The sequence below is a fragment of the Phyllostomus discolor genome, chromosome 8, assembly GCF_004126475.2.
Source record: "Phyllostomus discolor isolate MPI-MPIP mPhyDis1 chromosome 8, mPhyDis1.pri.v3, whole genome shotgun sequence".
Lineage (NCBI taxonomy): Eukaryota > Metazoa > Chordata > Mammalia > Chiroptera > Phyllostomidae > Phyllostomus > Phyllostomus discolor.
This window is the reverse complement of record NC_040910.2, coordinates 28,142,777-28,167,062: the sequence shown is the minus strand read 5'-3', so window position 1 is coordinate 28,167,062 and position 24,286 is coordinate 28,142,777. Positions and strand designations below refer to the sequence as shown.

At 37.4% G+C, this 24,286-nt stretch overlaps 1 protein-coding gene across 4 annotated transcripts in view; it reads left to right on the top strand.

The window, feature by feature from the left end:
- The window catches only part of SPOCK3 (SPARC (osteonectin), cwcv and kazal like domains proteoglycan 3), a 292,764-nt gene that overhangs the window by 129,889 nt on the left and 138,589 nt on the right, over positions 1–24,286 (top strand). For all 4 annotated transcript variants that reach the window (XM_028521177.2, XM_028521179.2, XM_028521176.2 and 1 more), the window contains one exon: positions 15,051–15,159. In XM_028521177.2, coding sequence (XP_028376978.1) covers positions 15,051–15,159 — 109 coding nt within the window. The remainder of the gene's footprint in view (positions 1–15,050; positions 15,160–24,286) is intronic.

Sequence of the window (24,286 nt, the reverse complement as noted above, 5' to 3'; positions counted from 1 at the left end):
TCTTCACTCTGCTAAAGCTGTGTGCTTCTCTCTTGCAGGGCTGTGCATAGTTCTCCCCCCTCAAATGGCTGCTGCATCTGGGTTTAAATCCCAGCGCCAATCTTCCTCTGCAGCCCCATTTCCAGCTCCTCTCACAATTGGCTACAGCTGCCAGATTCTGGGCAGGTGTGGCCCTGTGGTGTGGGGCCAATTATCTCCAGGCTCTTCTGGATCTTGTTACAGATCCCTATTTGAGGCTCCCCTCTTGGCTGCACCCTGTTACAAAATGGCATTTTTTGTCCTTTTGACCTTTTACCCCAAGACTTTAACCCTGTTTGTGTTTTCTTTCTATTTGGAAATGACCCAAGTGTTAGAGATGACCGAGTCAGCTCTTTCTTACTTACTAATCACTAGTCAAGTGTATTTTGATTTTAACTTACACTGAATGGTTCCTATAAAGTTTTAAACTAATTTATGGAAACAGACTAGTTTATCAATGGGCAAATGTTAAATTGAGAACTAACACATTACTCAATATACACTTAAGTACAAACATGTTTGTTGACAAAATAATTGCTTAATATATGAAGAGTCTCAAGATTTAAAAATTCTATGTGGAGATAAATTACCATTTTTATTCAAGTACTGTGACTATTTTTTCCCCTCTGAAAGCTACGTAATTGTTGATTAGTTTAAAATGTATGCCCTTTAAAATAAACTTAGTATTGCTCTTTTTCCCCATCACCTGAGGGTATTCCCATTGATTTAAGAGAGGGAGGGAGCAACGGAGGCCAGAAAGACGGAGAGACAGACAGACATCAATGTGAGAGAGAAATATTGATCAGTCGATCAATCTGTTGTCTCCTGCCAGGCCTAGTATTGCTTTATATGCAGATAGGTTAAACTTTAGTAATTTTTTCTAGCTAGAGAATTGTTAGTTTAAGTTAAATTGACATTCTCACCGGATACAGACCTCAAAAGACATATCCAATCTTTTTTGTCTTGACAGACGTATTTGATCAAATGTTCACTATTGACAGTGCACGTATCAGAGCTATAGTTTTAATTAGTGAACATGACTTAAGTCTTGCTGAGCTGATGAAAACGGAACCATCAGCATGCTGCCAAGTCGGGTTCCATATTGCAGCCCAGTTTTCAACTGGATGTTGAACTGCCATCAAACTGCACTTTCAACCCATATCTCCGTCTTTTTATTGGGCAAAAGACATTCAGTATCTCCTACTGAGCAACAGAGCGATGGCCTTTTATTTAAATCAGTTTTGTCTTTTCATGCCTACTTTATTTTCAGCAGTTTATTTACTTTGTGTGTGTGTGTGCGCGCTTATTTTGATAAAGGTTGGTATTTGGATTTTAAATGTTCATTTTATTATCTCGCTCAAGAATGAATTTTTGAACATGAAAAATTAGTAACTATTATTTTGTATACATATAATACATCATGTTGACCCCTTTTCCTAGGCTGGCCGCACTTCAATAGATTTCCAGAAATCAAGAGAATTAGGCAGAGGGTTTTGAGAATCTGCAAATCTTTTAGTTCTAATATTCAGATTCTGAGAGTTAATTCTTCTTATAAGACAATTGAGAAAGAAGATAGTGGCTACTTTTACCACTCTTTATTTTCTTATATTACAGGCAATTTCTGCCGGCTAGAAGGGAATCCAAAGTACAGAAGTATATAATATACTTAATAATTTAGTATTTAGTAAGTCACTTTTGTTGAGATAAAGCAGCTGAATTTCAAATGCAATTATTGGAAGAAAACAAAAAAATTGATTATAATTTTAGAGAGGATAGTCTTCATCTAGTAAATATAAATGGAGAATTAAAGGAGTTTAAGTTCATATCCATATTGTTGGTAAGGGCAAAGGCAAGCCAGGAGGGTTTCTTTAGTATCCTAGGTAATGCTGTCCTGTTGTAGTGAGATCATTCGGAGACTCAGTAAGGATCAGGCCTGATGCCCTACCTGTCAGGTATTTACTGACCCAGCATAATTCTTTCAGTTATGAAGGGTCGGTTTCTTCCTACTCAATTTCACTTTTATTCTCCTCTGTGGAAAAAGGCAGTAATTCTTCCCCAAAGGACTAGTGTGAAGATGCAATAATATGTACGAAACTTTGAGAAGTATACTTAGTCCATATTAATAAAAAGAATAATAATAACTGATACCATCATTAGATAAATATAGATCTTTGGTTTGCATTTTAAAGAAAACCATACTTTTTTGTTTTCTCAAACATGATATTAATTTGAACATTTATTTAATAGTATACACCTTTAAAAATACACAAATGTAAATTATATTAGTACTAGATTCTTTTACTAGGTTCTTAAGAAGTCATATTTCAATGCTTGACACTCTTGATTTCCTACTACTATATTAGTAGTAATGTTTTTTATGATGATAATTTCATGATACCAAGATATGACTAATATATCCTGCCAGTGGCTGTGAACTAGATAAAACCACAGTGGTGATAATGGGCAACCCCACTGAGCATCTCTGCTAAGTATGAACAATTAAGAAATAAAACCATTAGTTGTAACCAAAGAATTCATGTGTCTATGTAGTAATTTTTCACAGAAAACTAAAGAGGATGAATCCAAATCAACCCAAAATAATAAAATAATTAGTTCTCATTGCCTCATTAGCATCTTAAGAGATAATGACTATTGCATGCTTTAGTGTGTTTCCCAGAAGCTAATTAGAAATGTAACATACTTTTTAGGCTTGGATACAGAACAAGTATTTATCAAAATGTCACTTAATTTGAGTTCTTCTATTTTTTTGTTTTGCTTTTTTTCTGTGATAATTATTAAAAGTGAAATGAAATAAATCTTTATCTCTACATAGAATACAATATTTCCTTCTTTGTAAATAGAGAAAGCTACGTTGGATATAAGCACACATGTATATTTATATATGGTAAGCTCTCAGCAACCAGTTAGCAGGCCCTGACTGTGCATACGGTATCCGCTTAGGCAGTGCTGGCTTATCGATTGGGCAATAAAAAGTACTTTGTATGATCTTAGGAACTGCACAAATTCATGCATTATTTTACTGATGGAAAAGCTAAGGTTCGATAGCGTTGTAACGTGTGAAGCCGCTTAGCATCTAGCCCTGTGTGCATCCTCTCCACAGCGGGGCAGCCTCCGCGTTTCATTCCCAGTCTCCTGTTTCCAGTTCCCAGTGACGGCCAGAGGGCTGTGCCGGACACTGCTGCCACCTCCGTTTTTGCCTCTAGAACTCCAACTGATAATTGAGCATTTATATTTAAGTAGTTAAGTCATATGTAAAGGCTAGAGGGACTCTGAATAAAGTAAGAACTAGCATCACCAACGCTATTGCGGTCCAGATTTAAAATCCTAAGGAACTAGATCAAACTGCCGTAAAATAGGTCAAATATTCACTTGCTGACTAAGGTATTATTAGAATTGAACCACATTGACATGACAAGGAGCAGATGCACAATGAGAATAAAATTGCTGCAGCAAGGACAGGGAGCGATTGCTGGCAGGTAAACAAACCCGTATTTGTTTTTTTCCTCCATTCTCCATTCCGAAGTAATAATCCTCTACCTCAGGTCCAATCTCCTTTTCTCTAGTTTTCCTCTGCTCATCCCCGAATCCACAGGAGTTGAGCAACATCTTCAGGCTAAAGTTTCACTTCTATGAATTAAATTTCTTACTCTTATTTGTCACACTTTCTCTCAACAGTATGTGGCTTTTGTGGTGAGCCATTCATCACTGATGCCATCAATATTATAATGTGTTCCTAAATACTTCAATGACAGAAGCTTGACCTTTTATTGTTAGAGAATAAAATATTTTAGTAATATTTGTTTTTGCTGAAGACGATTAGTAATATAGTAGACGATTTATTCTCTTTGTCCTTATCAAATGTGAATATCCCTTAATTAAACTACCTTATGTAATAAAATAATTTACAGTATTTACATGATAACAAACACATTTAATTTATTCATCTTATCTTTTTTATACCTCTAATAGAGGTATGGCCCTTTGACAGAGTAGACTCAATAAATATGAAAATATTATTAGGCCATATTTTATTAATTGAATGCTATTAATCTCAGTATAAATATATGTGATTTTATTTTAATATTAAGGCGAAGATTAAACTAAAATGAACTGGTGAAGTTTACTTCTTAAATTTAATTTGTTAATTATGCTTCAAAGATACATTGTCATAAATAACATATAAAGAAAAGAAATTATCTTATTTAACACAAGACAAGCACCTCGTGAGCGATAATGGAGCAATAAGCCTAGCTGAAACTGTAGGACATTGGACTTCCGGTCTGACATTCTTTAGAGGTGCACAGCATTTCTACTTATCGGGGTAATGGACTCAAATTGTCCTTGCACAGAGCTTCATTTAAGAAGTAGGATTGCTATTTTAAAAACAAGAAGTGAGAGGAAAGTTTCTCCCTACAAGTCACAGGGTCGAGGAAAGAATTTAGTTAACATTTTCTGTGCGCAGTCCTTCTGCCTGTAACCATGGCCACACTTGTACACGGGATTCTTGAACAATGTGAGTGGGAAGGGTGGTGGAACAATCCTGGAGAACTGGAGAATGAGCTGACGGACATCAGAGGATGGAGGGCTTCCTCTGGGTGGCCTCTGTGTGGAACACAGCTCTCTACCTACCCTGCGTCTGTTCCTAGAGAACCGTCCTCATATCTCTCCCACTGACCTCTTGCCCTCATTCATTCAGTCCTGTCCTTTCCATTCCCATGACCAGAGAACAAGCGTACTAGCCCATGGCCCATGGGCCATGGCCCATGATTCAGTAACTCAGCCATCGCTCCTCCCTCATAAAGTAGATGATTTGATGCATATTTCCCTGAACTTTGCATATTGTAATTAACCTGTATCACTATATTTCAGGGTACTCATGAATAAGACCATAACACAGTGGAATTCATTTCTGACCTATCCATAAACATGGGCCATACATTTGAGCTTATTCTTTATCACCACCTGAGGCTGTAGCAGAGGGTTAAAGGAAACTTGGCATAGCAGTAAGACTGAGTATCATGGGTATTTGAGCCATCCACTCAGGTTATTTGTGATATAAGACATATTTGGGTATGCTTTTATATGTACAATTTGTATTTAATAATGGAAGGTTGCTACATATTAAATAGCACCCATTTATAATGGGCCAATTAGGCTGCCTAGTTACTTGATTTCCCCTGGTCAGGCCTTGGAAATAAGCTAGAGATTATTTTTCAAGTTAGTAATATTTGACAACAAAAAATCCTAGGGTTCTGAACTGTGATTCTCCTATTTGGCCTTAAGTAGCCAGGGTGCTTGCATCTGAACCCAGACCCGGTATAGTTTCTTCCTTTCCAGCAGGCTCTACCTAGACAAGCAGCTTTGTGGGTTGTTAATGAATGCACAGGAGCAATACCTGATATGGGAATATTATGCTGTGCTTGAAACTAATGGAACTCTGATAAACTTTACTAATGTGACATGTCTCAGAACTTCGGCAATGTTTATCTCTGTTCTCTGTCCATCGGGTGAATAACACAGAGATAATACTATAGTACTTGAGGTATTATTTTTATTATATATATACAAACTTCAGTAGATGATGAGTGGGGTCCAAAAAAGTTAAGCAGTTAAAATGTCCATTTTGCATTGTTGTGAGATTGAGAAATGCTCTAGGCATGCCTGCGTGTCTTGTTCCTTTGGAGCTCCATGGGTTCTATAGTGCCGTCCAACATTAACCTTCATTTGGGTTGCTGTTTGCTGCCACCTGGTGGTGGCTGTTTGACCTATCTCTGTAGAGTTACAGGGTCATTCTGTATCAGGTGGCTTGCCGCTTCTAGGACAGTGGGTGTAATTCTGTGAATCTGCCAGCTAGTAGGTGCCAATTTTGCCATCCTGATCTGAAGGAATCGAGCTGGGAGAGTAGTGGGGATGTGGGAACTCTCCTGCTCCCTCTCATTTCCCTGCTTAGTCCTCCTTGCCTAAGCAGTCTCTAGGTAAGAACTTTGGGTCCCCACTTAGGAGAACTTGACTGGGAGGAAGTAAGATGATGTTACCTGTCACGGTTCATAGCTGCATCAGAAGACTGAGGGCTGGAGAGCTTGCAAACTCAAATCTTGGTTGGCACTGTGCATTCCAGGCCTTCCTTTTGCAAATGAGCTCCCAACTGACTCCATGTACCTACCTGGCAGCCTCAGTCCACTTGTATGCTGGGTGAGTGTTTCCTGCTTGCTGGCTGGGTGGGAGGAGTGGATACCAATGACTGTGGACTAGCGTTGGCCCTGGCAACCAGACTTCTAGTCCCCTAGTGGACTACAACCTTCTCTAATGAGATCTGAGACCCAAAACTGGGGAGGAAGCAGACTTTCTATATCATCACTAGAGTATTCTTCAGAGCTCTCTTTACCTCTTTATAGCTACTGCCCTGCTATCATTAGTAATTCCTTATTTAATCCTTCTCTTTCACTTACTATGTCTTTTGTATCCTAATTGGACCTGGATAAGAGTGATTGTACCATTTCACACTCTCACCAGGCATGTGTTAGGGTTGGTGGATCTTAATTCTTGCCAATGATTCTTATGCTCAGTTTTTTAAAATGCAACATTTCTTCTAGTGGTAAAAAAATGTACTTTTAATTTTATGCCAGTTTGAACAGATGCTATTAGGAGAATATCTTCTGCTTCACAGCTCAGATTGAATTAAATGGTCATAATACATATATTGTTTTCTATTGCTACACATTGCATGTGTGCGTGCCCTATCTAATGGTAGCAGTGTCTGGCACGTCTTTTGGAGGCCTCATGTCTATGCTTGTTTTGGTCCTTTAAAGATTAGCTTCTTTGTCCTTTTAGAGAGAGTCATGTGGAAATTATTACTTTTACCACTAACTGGGCAACATTTTTTTAAAAAGTCTATTGAGGACTGTGGCGAGTTTAGTCAGTGGATTTTTTTTTTTTTGCATGGGTATAGTTCCATGTCCTAAGAGAAAGCTGAGGGAGGCAGAGTGTCACTGGCAGTGGGCCAGAGGGCCTCCCGTGTGTGTGGTGGTTGCAGGGGATGCCTGGCAGAGCAGGTGAGACTTGGTAGGACTTCAAGAGCCATCAACACAGATCAAATGCCGATGGCCAGATATAATTCCATGCTGCAGGGGCTTTCCTTCTGTTTAATTGTTTAGGCTATTACAGTTCATTGTCCCTTTTTTTTCTCCTTCCCACCTCCACCCAACCTCACACTCTCCCCTCCCTCCATCAGTCCCCATACCATTGTTCGTGTCCATGGGTCACACATAAATGTTTCCTTATGAATCCATTTCAGGCAGCATTTTAACATGAGTTAATTTAATCATAGGGATACTTAACTCTGGTATTGGAAAGACAATCTCAAATAAAAATCTTTATGCTAGGGATTCAATATCATCTTTATATGTCAAACAATAGATTAGAAAATAGAAAACAGTAATAACAATAGGTTTTTACACATAATTTTGCTGGAATTTATATATTTTATAAAAGAAACACTATTAGCAATTATCACTTTAAGGAATTTGTAAGAAAATATATCCCGACAATAAAAAACAATGATAAAGAATGGAAGAGAATGGTATTTTAACATATTCATTAATCCTTTAACTAGGCTAGGCCAACTATAGGATGAAATTCTACTTTATACTAATATCTGGAGACTTTAACTTTGACTTATTAATGCAATAAATAGATAAATTCAATACACCTTTATAAGACATTATTGAAATAAACACTATGTAGTTTGATAGATATTTATTATAAACTAAATTAACCCATCAATTGCATGTGAAGCTTCTAATTTTGTAGACCTGCATATTTAACGTTTGCAATGAGGAGACCAGAGTCAGGGTGGATGGCTTTTATATAATTGAAGTAATATTAAGGTTCGAAACTAAGAAAGTCACTCCAAAGACTTGCAGCCACATTTAATCACATTTAGCACCAGAAAATTGGCTGTCAAAGTCTAATTAACTATCAGGCATTAGCTCTACTTTCCATGCTGCTCGCTTGCACAGCCTTTCATTATAACATCTGGCAAGTTTCTTAAAATTCTCCAGGAAACCTGTTCTTCCTATAGTTTTACCGCATAGAGGTAGAGTGAAATAAACTGTTGTGAGAACAACATCAAAAGCATATTTGATGCTCTATTATTGAACCATTACGAAGGTTTTATGATCATGTTTGAGTTAGTGGTCACTTCATGTTATATGAGTGCACACTATGAGCTTCAAGAGCCATTTTACCAAGTGAATGCTGATGTGTAGTTTGATCTCACTGTTTAGTGGGGTTGTAATTTTTCCAAAATTTTTCCAAAATTGAGACCCACCTCTCAGGAGCACAATTCATCTGCTCTGAAATCATGATGAATACCCCCCTTAGTCTTTCTTTTCTTGATTTTTTCCCCAACTGTTAAAGAATTCTTTCATCACATAAATGTATTTTGTTATCCATTGGAATTCAGAGAGAAGGACATATTTGTTTATGTGTTTTCTATCATAGTTGGAGATGAACATCCCACAACACAAAGTATTGGTGATAAGAAAACATTATAATATCCAGGAAGTAAAGGCTGATTAGATTACTTACGGATAGCTACAGACTGACAACAGACATTAATTAGTGACATTTGATGGCAAAAGAACATGAAATAATAACATCATTGTGATTAGGAAAAAATAATTATCAAATAATAATTCCAGACACAGCTAAATTGTCACTTAAGAGTGATTGGAAAATAAAGATCCATTTAGAAAAATTATTTCAAAGTTTTAGCACAAATGGTGCATGTTGGAAAAACTACAAAAGGAAATACTTCAGCAAACTGAAGGAAATGATAAAAAAGAACCCAAAGTAAAAGTGGATTGCAAGAAGAAATTGATGGACGAAGAAATTGGTAGATTTCATTATTTTAAATTAGCTATGTTATAAAAATAATAATAGAAAGAATGACTCATTTGCAGGGATGAGATGGTAAAGTCAAAAGCAGGTGTAGCTTTTTGAAAACGGTGAGGAATTTGAATGTCAAAGATTAGGGGTTAATGTGTTCTAAGGTCCTAATACTCTTCAGAACAGGGATAAACTACTTATTATATAGTTCTTTTCACTCATTTATGCCATCTGTGCATGTAAACTTCTAAAAGCAATCACTGAAGAGATTTCCTAACTTCCAAGCTAGCAGAGAGGAAAAAGGTACTAATGAAAATACAATCATTACAATACAAGGAAAGAAAGAGAAAAAACAAAACAGAAAAAATATATTGTAAAATAGAAAGTACAATCCCTGGCTGGAGTAGCTCAGTGGATTGAGCGCGGGCTGGGAACCAAAGTGTCCCAGGTTCGATTCCCAGCCAGGGTACATTCCTGGGTTGCAAGCCATAACCCCCAGCAACCGTACATTGATGTTTCTCTCTCTCTCTATCTCCCTCCCTTCCGTTTCTAAAAAATAAATAAATAAAATATTTAAAAAAAAGAAAGTACAAAACAAAGTGATAGGAGACTTAAATATATTTTTAAAAAATCGCTATGGATTACACAGAAAAAGGGGGAGTTTGGACTTCTAAATCCAACTAAGGGTTCTTGAGAGCTGGCCATAAAATATAAAAGTGAAAAATTAAAAATAAAAGAATGGGGGGATCATTGCCAGGCAAATACTAATAAAAAGAAAATCAGTTACCTCAATATTAATGTCAGAGAAAAATCCACAAATGGTGGACGTGACTATCTGGAAGTTAATTTGGCTGATTCTAGTATTGTTGCCTCATTGTACATGTTCAAACAGACCAGGGCTTGATCCTCTCAAAATCTTCTCCCTTTTCTGTCCTTCAGTCATCACTGTTCCCATCCCAGTCTTCGTGGTGAGTTTTTGTACAGTAGGTGCTTATCCTTTCTGTTTCTGACATTTAGTTTCCCTGTTACGGTCATACAGTCTGCAGAGCACCTCCAAATTCTTGTGTGTGAGCATTCTACCACACAAACCTAATTATGCCACTTTCTGAGTTAAAATCTTTCAATGACATGGCATTGCCTATATGGTAAAGCACCAAAAGTTAAGTTTCCATTAGTGTTTTTTTCAAAAATTTTGCCTTCAGTGTGTACATTGTATATTATTTCATCAATCCTGAACTCTGTCATTGCGGGGATAGGACATCCTTTTTATACTTTTATGCTACCCACACTGTTTCCTTATTCTGGAGTTTTCTTTCATTGTGTTCACTATTTATATTGCAAAGCCTACCTTTGTTTTCATTCATTCTACTAATCCCCCATTCACCATTATATGATCCCTTCATCTGTGCGTATGTGTATTTCCATGTGGCTAAATATATACATACATGTACAGAATTTCTACTTCATAGATTGTAATTGACTATTTACACATCTCTCTTTGAATAAAATGTTGAGTCTGTTGAGGGAAGTATCCACTTCATGTAGGATATCTGGTGCAAAAAATACATATGCAAAATTGAATAATCTACTTTGAAGCCAGAATGTGAATTTGGAGATTATCTAGTCCAAATTTTGATTTTATAGATGAACGTAACAGGCTGTGCAGAAATTAGTCTGCATGAGACTGCTGTTTGAAAAATCTGTGTTCATGTTGGGAAGGCTGTTTCTGCTGTGCTAGTCAAGAATCTACGATGTCTTTTCTCTGGCATTGACTGAGCTAAGGTAACTACTTCACATTAACTCCACCAAAAATGCCATACAGTACCATTTAAGAGTACTTGAGCCTAGAATCATTAGTATGTAGTAATTCTTCTAAAATCCAGGCTTCCTATGGAAAACCTCTGTTAAAATCCAGAAGTGAGTTTGTGCAGATTAGGTGTTTTGATATTTCCTGTTAAAGTTTATATCCGTTCTTGTTATTAACTGTACTCCCTACTTTTGCAACTTAGTGATGCCACTTTCCGCCTTGTCTTCTTTCAAGACCGTGGGCAGGAAAGACAGGCACGGATGAGGGCTCCCCTGCTCCGCTCAGTGTCCAGCACCTTTCACTGTGCGTGCTGTTCCCCAGATCTGCTGACTGCTGCGTCCTTACTTTTCAGTCCCCCTGACACCGGGGCGTCTGTCCAAGAATTAGATCTTTCCTTGGTAACATGCCGGTCCACATTCATATTTGTTGCCTGTTTCTCACCTGCTGGCTTGGGTACTTCCGCCATTAGGCCATTAGGAGCTAGATTGGGCTGGTTGTTTCCTAGCTTATCCTGGTTTGGCAGTAAGTGGAGAATACAAAATCAAGTATTCTGGTGAAAGTAAGTGAGGGAAAGCTTACCTCACAAATTAAATGCAAAGGTTAATTTATAAAATGATTGTTTGAAATTCAGAATGACTCTTTCTAAAATAAAACAGAAGACAGTACCAGTTAGGTCCCCAGGGGAGTTCACAATGCTCAGAAAGATTATGAAACGTTAGGATAAGAAAGGAAGATGGCCAAATGAGTCTAGATGCACTAGCTGAAATCTTTGTAGGGGTGGTTTTATAGGTGCTTGAGAGAAGGTTAAATGCAATCATACAGAGTAGGGCAGGAGACATGCATTTGAAAACGAGGAAAAGAGGAGGATAGTAACAGGATGAGGATGAATTTATGCCAGGCCTCTTTAAGATATAGGATTGATTCTAATCCATGGGCTTCAGCCAAGGAGAAGATAATTCTGTTATTGTTGTGACTTCGGGGATAAAATCTTAGGCATCTGTATTTACAGTGTGTGGTGTTTTGTAGTTTCTAAGCTGCCAACAATGTGAGTTCTACGAAAAAATACAGATGGTTAAAAATCACATGCACAGAAAGTGATCTTTTCCTTATTGCAGACCCTATGGCTTCAATTCTTCCTGTTTACTTTTTATTATATTTTCATCGCCTCATGAATACTGCTACTGCTTTATGTTATCATTTACATAGAATTTTATGCAAAATTTCATTAAATTGATTTTCATGTGCTGTCTTTGTTCTGATAATACCCTCTTTATATACCATTTCTTGAAATCTTATTTCTTTTAAGTTGATACAGTGTAAGAGGAGTTATGGAACTTTTGTAAATTATTCACTGTGGTCTGTATAAGGTAAAGGAAACTGGAAGAAATAACTGAAAATAACTATTAATAGTATACGCTCCGTGTAACTAGGTTAGATTAACCAGGACAGTTTTATAGGTACCATAGTGTGGGAGGAACTCTGCCCAGCAGAATCCTCCCACCTGCTGAGGATGGTAAATAAGTCATCCCAGACACAATCTTGCTGTTCTGGTGGGAAAGGGGGTGGCAATTTCCTTTAGTGGGGAATGTCCTAAGCCCTTCTCCCAAATGGCTTTTATTGGGAATGGTATGTGTAGGCATATACATCATACATGCATAGTTCAACAGTCAATGTCAAAAAGGCTATAGTCATACAGAAATAGGTATTATCTATAGATAACAATCAAAGAGACACAGAGATCTGTCATAAGTCAGGATCTGCTAGTCATGCCGATTCCAGAGGGTCTTTAAGATGTGTTTCATGAGACAGTGAGTTTACTCCTTAGTCCTGGAACTCAAACATCTGGTTTGTATCACCAGGTCTATACAAAACAAAGCAGAGCAAGCTTCAAAGGATACAATGTATTTATCAGACCCGATTTTCATGGGAACCCTCAGTGTTGGTGTGGGGTAGTACCTGTCACCTCCGTTTTCACCTGGTTTTCCAGGGAGACTTACTAGCCCCTTCAGGGCTTGCTCTCGCGAGACCACAGTTCTCAGAAACCACACAGAGTGGTGCCCAACTCTATAGTGTCTCATTTCAAAATAAAAACTTATTTTTCAGAATGATATATTTAAATTAACTACATTCACAATGAGCATACAATGTGAATATGAGGTACAGTAGTAGGTGCAATGATGTTTAATTATTAGACAGAATTGTGTAATTTTATTATTTTAAAATGATATTAATAGTTAAAAATCAAACTAGACCAACAATTAGAAATAACTCAAAAACATTTTAATGCATTCTAAGTTATTAAAAGTTTTTCTTTTATGTTGTCCAACAGAAGCTGTACACTTAAAAGATACAATAGTTCAATGAGACAGTTTTTTAATTAGGGATAATTGAAGCTGTGATAATATAATGAGAACATTCTAGCAGTTTGCATTTGCATAATGAACAAAGTATATTCAACATTTTACAGAGACTAAAATAACTAGCTTATCTTAAATGTTAGAACTATTTAGAAGTTAAGAGAAGCTATAATTGATCTAATAATTACTCATGGAAAAATTGTTTAGTGTGGAGGAAATTGAAAACATTTATGTTCCACATAGATGTACTTAATGTATTGACTTATTATCTTGTATATTTATTACTTAACATTTTTAATATCTTTATTTTAAATCTCATGCTTATGTGAAATCTCAAATAAGCTGTTGCAGAAATATATTTTGAATTTTTAAAAGAAATAATATTTATATTTTTTATATATGTATTTTATCAAATTCATTATTATCAAAGCATATTCACTATACTTAATGTGTGACTAAATATGCTTAAAATTTACCACATTTTAAAGCTAAATTTGATTTGTACTCTAGATGTTAGTTCTGTGTTGCCCTTGATTTAAGATCTAAAGAAGATTGGCTCAAATCCACACGTCATGTCCAGCGAAAGCCCAGGGCCGGCCACCAGTGCTTCTTCATGCTCCAGATGCACATTCCTCTGGGCGCTGGACTTTATTTTTCTACCTGCACCAGAACCCCCTTTTCCATTTGCCATCTTTCATGAACTCTTTCTTTCAATTTAGACATGTACCCGGACTAGACATTTGATGCCTTTTTCTTATTAATACCAACTCCCTCTCTGGCTTTCCACTCACAAGAAATCACTGGAAAACACCACTAACTATCACCAGTAGTAATTGCCAGCAGCAGCATTATTCATGATGAACAAGAAGGAGGAAAGAACCAAAATGCCTATCAATTAGCAAGTGAATAAACAATAGATGGTGTATTTATACAGTGGGGTGATGTTCAGGAACGTACAAGAATACAGTAGTGATGCTTGCAATAACACAGTTTGGCCTTGAAAGAAAACAGTGTTCCAAATGAAGGAGACCAGCCATAAAAGACCATGTATTGTATGACTCCATTTAGATGAAATGTTCAGAATAGGCAACTCCATGGAGACAGATATTAGACCAGTGAGTGCCTTGTATTGGTGGTTGTTGGGGGGGGGGGTAGTTGAGGGACAGGGGGGTGATAATGAAAAGATATGGGTATTTTTTGAGGTGTAAAAATGTTCTAAATTGATTATGATAATAGTTTCACAACTGCAAATATACTAAAAAATAGTGAATTTTGAACATTAAAAGAATGATGAATTGTGTAGTCTGTGAATTATATCTCAATAAAACTGTTATTTAAAATATCACATAGGCAACCACTGAGACCGAGGTTTGTTTCTGGATAAATGGCAACTCAAGCCTCAGGCACACACAATTGAGAAATGAAAGTTCAGGATTTTAGTTCTTACCCTGATACTCTCAGCCAGCTCTCCAAGTATGGCTGCAGGCTTTCCTCAGACATCCAAAATCTCATGAATGACCAATAAGTTATTCTTGGGTCTCACCCATTTCCTCTACTCGCCTGCATCTCCCTAAGGAGAGTATAAGCTATAATTCTCCACTGATGGAAGTATTACAGTAGCACACCTCAACTTTATTTTTCCACCTTTACTGATTAGGAGATAGTAGCAACTGTAGGACATTCTGGTTTTGAAATTCCTCTCTTGATTACACATTGTTTGATCTGAGGGGTACGTACATTTTCCTTTCTGAGGAGCAGAGGTGAGACTGAAGTGCAACTCTCTCTTCACTCTGAGTTTTGTGGATGGAAGCAGCAGTATCACTCCATCAAAGAATGTGAAGACAGTTTACAGCTAAATGCTATGTAAATGCCTGGATCAAATTGTGTTTGATGGGATTAGAGACCTCTAACAAACTAATTTTAATAATTCATGTATAAATTTATCCCTCTCGTTTTAGATCCAGCTAAAGATCCATGCTTAAAGATGAAATGCAGTCGCCATAAAGTGTGCCTTGCCCAAGACTCTCACACCGCGGTCTGCGTCAGTCACCGGAGGCTGACACACAGGTAAACACCATTACGTTAAATCCCACTGACCGAATGGCACCCCTTACTCCACGAATAACTTCAGAGTATAAACATTTGGCTCTGTCTGCTAAATGTGAATCCAGAGTTTTATTGAATCAGCTTCAGAACCTTGTTAATACAATTATGATTCACTGGGGTGAAACATCATCAATCAGATTTACTGTTATAGGTTACAGAATTTAGGCATATGTTATAAAAAGCTAGGATCTTGAGAAGGTTGGATTAGGTGGTATGTTTGCACACTTAGGCTTTTTCGGGTTGAAGGCACAGGTACAGTTTTCCAGCTTTGCTACCCTCTAAATGTTTTTACTTATGCCCATTCGAACAGTCTAGTTCCCTCAGGGGAGGATTGAAAACAAAGGTAAAGGGCAAAAAATGAATGGTTGATATTTATAAACAAGTTGAAAGTCACAAAATAAAGATGCAGGCCTGGAACACTTCAAGGCACTTTTATTTAGGGAAGCACCCGTCCTGGTGCAGTCCTTGAAGTCCATCCCCTGGAGGCTGGCACAAAACTGGCAGAGGACAAGAAAGGGTTTTAAATATCTTTTATAATGATCGTCACTGCTTCTGGAAGATAGGCTCTATTTTGAGAAGGATCAGCAATTTAGAAATAGCCTGTGAAGTCTGGTGCTGGGCCTTAAGGATTGGAAGTTGCCACAACCAAAGGTGAAATCATGGGGTAACTGACTGAAGTAAGTAGGTATATCCATTCCCTTTATTACTTTTAAAGGAATTCTCTAGGAGAATTCCTTTTTTCTGTGATAGCAGACCTAATTCGTGTTGTGCTTTTCATTACAAGAGCATGGGGGTTTCTCTGTTTGGGTATGTTCAGGGGCTAATAGGATTTTGGCTTTAGTGCACTTACATCTAAATTCTGTCTAGTGCACAGACAGAGAGTAAGAACATCAGAGACTAAACATAAGTAGCCTATCTAGAAAACAGCAAATGTTTGGTTTTTGATGTTCCTTATTGATGTAAAGGCACATATGCATAAAACCCCTGATTACATGCTGAGTGGATTAGAAGTCTTTTTTTCATAATTCCAAATGTGTCGTGGCAAATTTCAAGTACTAAGGCAAGCCGATGCCACCAAGATAGAGGGTTTGGAAATGAGTTGACCTGGAACAAATAATCACATTAAGGCATATCAATAATGTACTTTCAGGAGAGAGGAAGAGGGAGACGATAGTTTGGTCGTGTCAAGTGTAAAAGTCCTCTTGGAAATAGTGTTGCTATAAAGTCAGCATACTTTGGGAGGGCCCAGAAGGATGAGGCAGAGTTATCAGTAATGTATCCCCGCTCAGCCATGACCTCTACCTTGGTTTTGCAAAGGGGTAACAAAACTTTGGGCCAGAATTTTATTTTTCTATTTGTTTCCTTTAGGGTTCCAAAAAGCTTCTGAGTATCTTGGAATTTCTATTAATTAATCAATCACCCACATTTAAAATAGCAGTACGTGAAAGGATGTATTGAAGAATGGGTGAGGAGTGGGTTTTTGTTTGAAAAATCAACATAAGGGGATTGTGTTGACATGAATTCCTGCATAATCCCTCACCTAAATTGCAGAGACCTGGTCAGTCATTTCATACAAAGCAAACCCTGTTTTATCGCAAGTGTCAGAGGCCCAGGGAAAGGTTTCCATCTGCCCAGTTAACACCTTTGATTAGTTTCGTTTGCCATTTCACCTCTGGGCTCTGGGGCCCAAGGTAAAGAGCAACCAAAGACCTCACGGTTATTGCTGTATCATGCCTGGGGCAGAGAGACACTCTCCTTCCCACAGCTGCTGAACACCAAAGCCAGGGGAGGCTCCAGTTCCTGCCTCCAGATCACAGAACTACAGAGCACTGATTCCAGTCTGTATTTGCTAACATCAGCGTTCGGGCTTTTTAAAACTGTGCTGTCTCACTGCTTCTCTAACTTATTGTTAAACACTTAAGTATGGACAAAAAGAAACTTTCTTAACAAGATCATGACTCTCTGAAACCAATAGCTAAAGTGTTTCCTTAGTATACAGCAAAACATCCTAAGTGGAGACTTGCCTCCAGTTTTGCCTTTGGTGTGGTGGTGGGCTGGGGCTGCGGTGGAGACGGCTATGCTGTGCCTGGGTGGACTTCAGAGTGTTTTATGGAAACAGAGTTTAGTCTCACTCTGCTTCTGATAGACACTATCTTACAGCTTAGACTTGACACACACTCAATTCAATAAACAAATAACAAGTTTCCAAAGAATTGATATGAAGATTAATATTTGATATGCCTTATTTGCTTTGAGGATGTCAGTACCTGAGTGAATGTTGATACGACACTTGCAGAAGGAGAGTTTTGCCAAGCAGTTTGGTCAGCGAAGGTGGCTGTTATGTTTTTCTTAACTTTGGGGGTTTGTGTATATTTGGGAGATGGGGCACAGAAAGCAGATCTTAATTAATACATTTTGGGTGTCTGAATAGTTCAGATTAGAAATTTCTACTTTTCTCATCTAAGGAACAGCTGTTTTTTTGTTTTCCTGGGTTTCATAAAAGGGGAAAGATGTGGAACTAGCTATTTGCTTCAGTAGGAGGAAATCTGGTTTTCAATGAGGTCCTCTAGGTCTACCCCTGACTCCCAGCTAAATTTCTTCATCACCTTGTAATCTTCACTTCACGGGGAACAGATTATATGACATGGATCTCCTTCAAGTGTCTGGAAGTTTTGTGATGTCTATGTCTTATTAACCTCCTTATCCTTAGAACTTGACATGTAACTAGTACATATTTTCTGTGAGGAGTGTATTAAAAATAGCTATCTGTAGAACATTAAAAATAAGTAATATGATCAATTAAACTGGTCAATATAGATAATAGAAGTCTAAAAATTGTTTCCCGTGTGCCTTGTGCTTGTTTGTTAAAGATGGTTCGAGAAGGGTGTGAGTCAATCCACAAATACTTTAAAATGAATTCATTGAGTGAACAAATAATAAATAGTTGCCAGAAAAAAAAAAAGGTGAGAGGGATATGCAAATATGAGAGAGAGGTGAGTCCATAACAACTGATTGAAGGAAACTGGTAGATCCATGCCTTAGAATTGTAAATAAGTGAAATAGTTGCTAAATATTTCCTTACTTGGGCTTTAAATAACAATGCAGTCATGCCCTGCTTAATGATGGGATTACCTTCTGAGAAATGGCATCCTTGGGTGACTTCACTTACTTGGGAACATTAGGGAGCACATTCACACAAACCCAGATGGTACAGTGTACTACTGTAATTGTATGCGCTCTGCTTTTAAGACACTGGGAGCGCAGTAGGTCTGCCTACACCAGCAGCACTACGAAGAGGTCAGTAATTGCAGTGGAAGCTCTGGAAGTTCTTCTTCTTCTCCTTCTCCTCCTCCTCCCCCTCCCCCTCCTCCTCCTCCTTCTTCTCTCTCTCTCTTTCTTTCTTTCTTTTTTTTTTTTTTTTGCAATGCAAGGACCTGATTTAAGATTTGATTGTTGAGGCCTCCATTGTCAGGGAGGCATCTATTTCAAAGACAGCTTCTGCTTCAGGGAAGGCTATCTGGAATAAATACATTACCAGCCACACAACTAGATTAAGGGCCTGGCCACCAGCAGGCACTGAGGCTTCTTTGTTTTAGATCTTGGCTGATTTTGATAACTGACCATTTGAGCTACTTCCTTTTTTCTCTTCCTGTACTTTAAATCCCCACTCTTATGTTTTTTTTTTATTTTTAACTTTTTTATTGTTGTTCAAGTACAGTTGTCTCCATTTTTCCCCCAACACTCCCCCCACCCCAGCCATCTCCATCTTCCACCCCTGATTCCACCCCCCTTGGTTCTGTCCATATGTCCTTTATAGATGTTCCTGAAAACCCTTCCCCGTCCCCCCCCCCCCCACTATTCCCTCCCACCTCTCTTCTGGTTACTGTTAGTTTGTTCTTAATTTCAATGTCTCTGGTTACATTTTGCTTGCTTGTTTGTTTCGTTAAATAAGTTCCACTTACGGGTGAGATCATATGGTATTTGTCTTTTACCACCTGGCTTACTTCACTTAGCAAAATGCTCTCCAGGTCCATCCATGCTGTTGCGAAGAGTAGGAGCTTCTTCTTTCTGCTGTGTAGTATTCCATTGTGTAAATGTACCATAGTTTTTTGATGCATTCATTTACTCTTATGTTTTAAACTGACCAGTAAAGAGTGATCTCTGCTTGGTATCGTAGTCCCCCACCCTCATCCCCAATACAAGTAGAGCCTTAGACCTGCATTGTCATGGTTATGAGGCATCTTGTCATCCTAACAAGAACCATGAGGGTCAGTTCAGTTCTCACACTGGTTTAGAAAGGAGAGATGTCTGGCCCAGGGGACAGACTGCAACCAGGCATCTCTGACTGATGGCATTAGTAAGGGCAGACTGAGACTGCAAAAAACAGTAACGCAGTAACGCATAGTGCTGGGATATTAGGACAACTATGATGTGTCTAGGTGACAAGAATTTTTCAGCTCCATTATAATTTTTGTATATGTGGAACATTGTTGATTGAAATGTTATGTGGTGCATGAAAGAAACAGCCTGATTTGGAGGCTCATTATGTGTTTTACACTAGCTTTGATGACTACAGCCAATATAGAGGATTGTGTAAACCATCCAAATGTGATTTTCAAGGTCATATATTTGGATATTAGTCTTCTAATGTTTTTCTTCTGTGAAGAATTGGCCTCAAACAAGCATGATATCCATATTCTTGTTCTGGCTTTCTGTTATAATTGCCATCGCCAGTTAAAACCAAATAGTTTTATGAACAATGAGCAAGAACTTGAATATAACACGTTTTCTGAAATGGTAGCATAACTAATAATTTAGATGGTTTAATATAAAATATATAATGGCTTTCCAGGCTTAGAGCATGGCCCACTTTTTCCCCTTTAATTCTATTTTGTATTGGTTTTGGTGTACCGCTTAGTGGTTAGACAATCATATACTTTATGTAGCATCCCCCTCTATAGTTCCAGTACCCCAACTGGCACCATTCATAGTTATCCCAATGCTATTGAATATATTTCCTATGCTTCACTTACATCCCTGTGACTATTTTATAACTACCAATCTCTACTTCTCAACCCCTTCACCTTTTTGACTCAGCCCTCCAACCTCCTCCTCTCTGGCAACCACTAGTTTGTTCTCTGTGTCTATGAGTTTGTTCCATTTTTGTTTGTTCATTTATATTGTTCTTTAGATTCCACATATAAGTGAAATTATATTATATGTGTTTTTTTCTGACTAACTTAATTCACTAAGCATAATACCCTCTAGGTCCATCCATGCTGTTGCAAATGGTAAGGTTTCATTAAAAAAATGTTTATTGCTGTTCAATTACAGTTGTCCCCATTTTTCCCAATTATTCTCCCCTGCCCTACCCACCCCCCACTTCCCACATTCAATCTTCCCACCACCCCATTGTCTTTGTCTGTGGGTCCTTTATACATGTTTCTTGCCTTGACCCTTCCCCTGCTTTCCCCTGTTATCCCCCTACCCCCTTCATGGCCAAATAATATTTCATTGTATATATGTACACAGCTTTTTATCCACTCATCTATTAATGAGCATTTGGGTTGTTCCCACAGCTTGGCTGTTATAGATAAGGCTACAACGAACACAGATATGCATACAGTCTTTTGAATTAGTCTTTTGGGGTTCTTAAGATAAATCTCCTGAAATGGAAATGCTGGGTTATAAAACAGACCCATTTTAATTTGTTGAGGAACCTCCATACTGTTTTCCATAGAGGTTCCCACAACAGTGAGTCAGGGTTCCCTTCTCTCCACGTCCTCTCTAGCACTTGTCATTTGGGGATTTATTGATGATAGCCATTCTGACAGGTGTGAGGTGACATCTCATTGTGACTTTAATTTGCATCTCCCTGATGACTGGTGACACTGAGCATCTTTTCATATGTTTATTGGCCATCTGTATGTCGTCCTTGAAGAAGTGTCCATTCAGGCATGACTCACATTTTTATATTGTTACTCTGGGGAAAATTTCAGAGATGCTTACTATAGCTGATCATTTCTTTTGTTCATTGTTTTTGTGTATTGTGAGTGAGAAGCCCTGTATTTTAAGCTGTTGCTGCCTATGCAGCTGCAGATAATTAACACTATTTCTAGATCAGTGTTTTGGGCACCAGTCAATACTGCTGATAGTTTTTTAAAAAACAGGTTTAGAATAATAAGACAAAGTAAGGTTGAAGAATTTGTGGTAGGACAAAACTAGCCATGCTGATTTCTGCTCTATTTACACCAAAGGTTGAAAAAAATCAATAAGGGATTTGCTTTTGACCACCTAAAGAGACATTATATAAAAAGATAATAAGGGTGATTTAAAATGCTACTCATCACAATAGGTATCAAAAAGTGAGTCCTAATGATCCTCTAATTTAACGATGTACTTTTAGAATTCACCATTTTAATGACCATATTCAAAAGATTAGAATTGCTTTATATAAAGTTAAATAAACGACTGTGGTATTTATATTTCCATTGCTATGATATTGAAATATTTATTATGGGAAGATTCAATCATACAGACTGAGTTATAGTAGAGTTAAAAAAATTTGTTAAACTGATTTGAATTTATAACTATTTTAAAATGTTCATTATACTTAATGTAAGATTTCATCTCTATGTTATATGAATACATTGAAATTGCCTTAAGGGCAATTTATTGTATATTTAATATATGCAAAGCTTTTCCTAAGTGCCTTAAATTGATTTAGTTTTTACAGCAACCCTAATATTAGTTTTGCATTAAAGATTATTATGTTTATTTTAAAGAAACAAAAGCTGAAGCCAGAGGTGTCAGGCACTGTGTCTGAGATTTGTTACAGAGAAAGGCACCGTGGGGTAGACAGACACGTGGGGCAGAGTCAGGGTTTAGAATTGGGTCTGTCATTTTTGTGTACACATTACTTCTTATAATGATAAATGAATTTTAATCATGTTTATGAAGAGATGTTTATATTTATAAATACCTAGATTTTCCATAACTCTCTTTTGGTTAGGATATAGTGGATCTAGAACACTTTTTTTAATAGACTTCATAACAGAGCAAACTTTCTTTTACAGCAAAATTGAACAGAAAGTGCAGATAATTTATTTCCCATATAACCTCTGTACCTGCCTGTGCATAACCTCCTCATTATCAACAATCCCCACCAGAGTGATACATTTGTTATACTTGAAAACTTACATTGACACATCATTATCACCCAAAGTCCATAGTTTAGTTACTTTTTAATATTAATTGCATTTAAAAATGGGTCATAGTAATTTGGGTGGTGATTATTGTAACATCACCATATTTTTCAGACCATAAGACGCACCTAGGTTTTAGAGGAAGAGAAGGGAAAAAAAATTGAAGCAAAAATGTGGTAAAATATTTAATAATGTAAATAACAACATTTCACCAATGTAAATGTAAACAGAACTCAACAGCAGCACTAACAACCATTATTCCTCCCAAATTTGGGGGGGAGGGTGTGTCTTATAGTCCAAAAATATGGTATTTGATCTCTCTTTTTAAACACAGATAATAACTAAACTTTGTAGTGTTTCATTTATGTCTGGAGCTCTTTAAAAGATTGTATATTTATTTGTATATATAAAACATTCACATACACAATGCATATATAAGGTCTATCTGGAAAAAAGTCCAGCCATTGTAAATATGACAAGAATGTTTTGCCTGGCATTGATGGAACCTGGCAGCCAAGGAGAGCGGACTTGAATGCACTTGCGTGAACAATGATGACTTCACTGTTCTAGTTGGTGGGGGCAGTAGATGCCATTGAGTGAGCATGTATACTGTGTGGCTATCACATTCAAAATGACTGGGTGAGTAGAGCAATGAATCTGCATCAAATTTTGTATTAAGCTTGAACATTCCTCCATGGAAACTATCTGGATGATTCAGAAGGCCACAGCTGTGATTAACAGCTTCATCGGGACAGCATGCCAACTCATGCATCACATCTAGTGCAGAGTTTTTTTGGGAAACATCAAATTGCCCAGGTGACTTCACCCTCCTACAGCCCAGATTTGGTGCCCTACAACTTCTGGCTTTACCCAAAACTAAAACCACCTTTGAAAGAGAGGATATTTCAGACCGTCGATGAGATTCAGGAAAATACAACAGGGTAGCTGATGGCGGTTGGAAGAACTTTGTGAGGTCCCAAGGTTCTGGCTTTGATGGGGACTGAGCCTTCATTGTCTTATGTATAATGCTTATTGCATCTTGTGTCTTCTTCAGTAAATATCTCTTTGTCATAATGCATGGCTGGATACATTCTGGACACACCTCATATATACATAATACTTAATCTGACAACAATGATATGAGGTAAAGTGGGTTACAGCACATATTTATAATGATAAAAACTGAGACACAATTTACATGATTTACTCAGGTGGGAGTCTTGGACATTGACCTTGGTCATTGAAGTTTCAGAATTTGTTCTCTTGATTATTAAGTGTTAATGTCTTTTGAAATATTATTTGACACTTATAAAGCATGTTATATAAATGATTCTTCTAAGCATTTTAGAGATAACTCATTTTATTTTACAACAATATTACATTCCTTTATAAAAACATGGATAAACATTGCCTAATATATTGTTTCTCAGCACATTTTAACCCAGTCTTTCTTGCTGAACATATATGTTTTATCTGATATCACTCTCAAGAGAGTAAATTCTTAGCTACTGGAGAATTGCTCTTAAGGAGAAAATTTAATTCATTAGAATGTACATCTAGATCAGTTTCAATTTTGATTTGGTCAAGTTCATGTTATGTATTCCACTTATACAAACAAAATACATGTTTCTCCAATACAAAATTTAAGACAACATTGACTTTATTTGTTAAGTGCATAGCACATCTTATCATTATTGTGGTATCATTCCCACTCCTGTGGAAAATCAGGGACCTGTTGTTTCAAGTCCAATATTCTTAGCATAGCCCATTATAAACTGACCCCTGTAGCTTTACAGCCTGACCTGCAGCTGTCCCCTGTGGCATACTGCAACCCACTGTAGCCAGAAACTTACCGTGTGCCATGAATGCAGAGCCAGACTGCC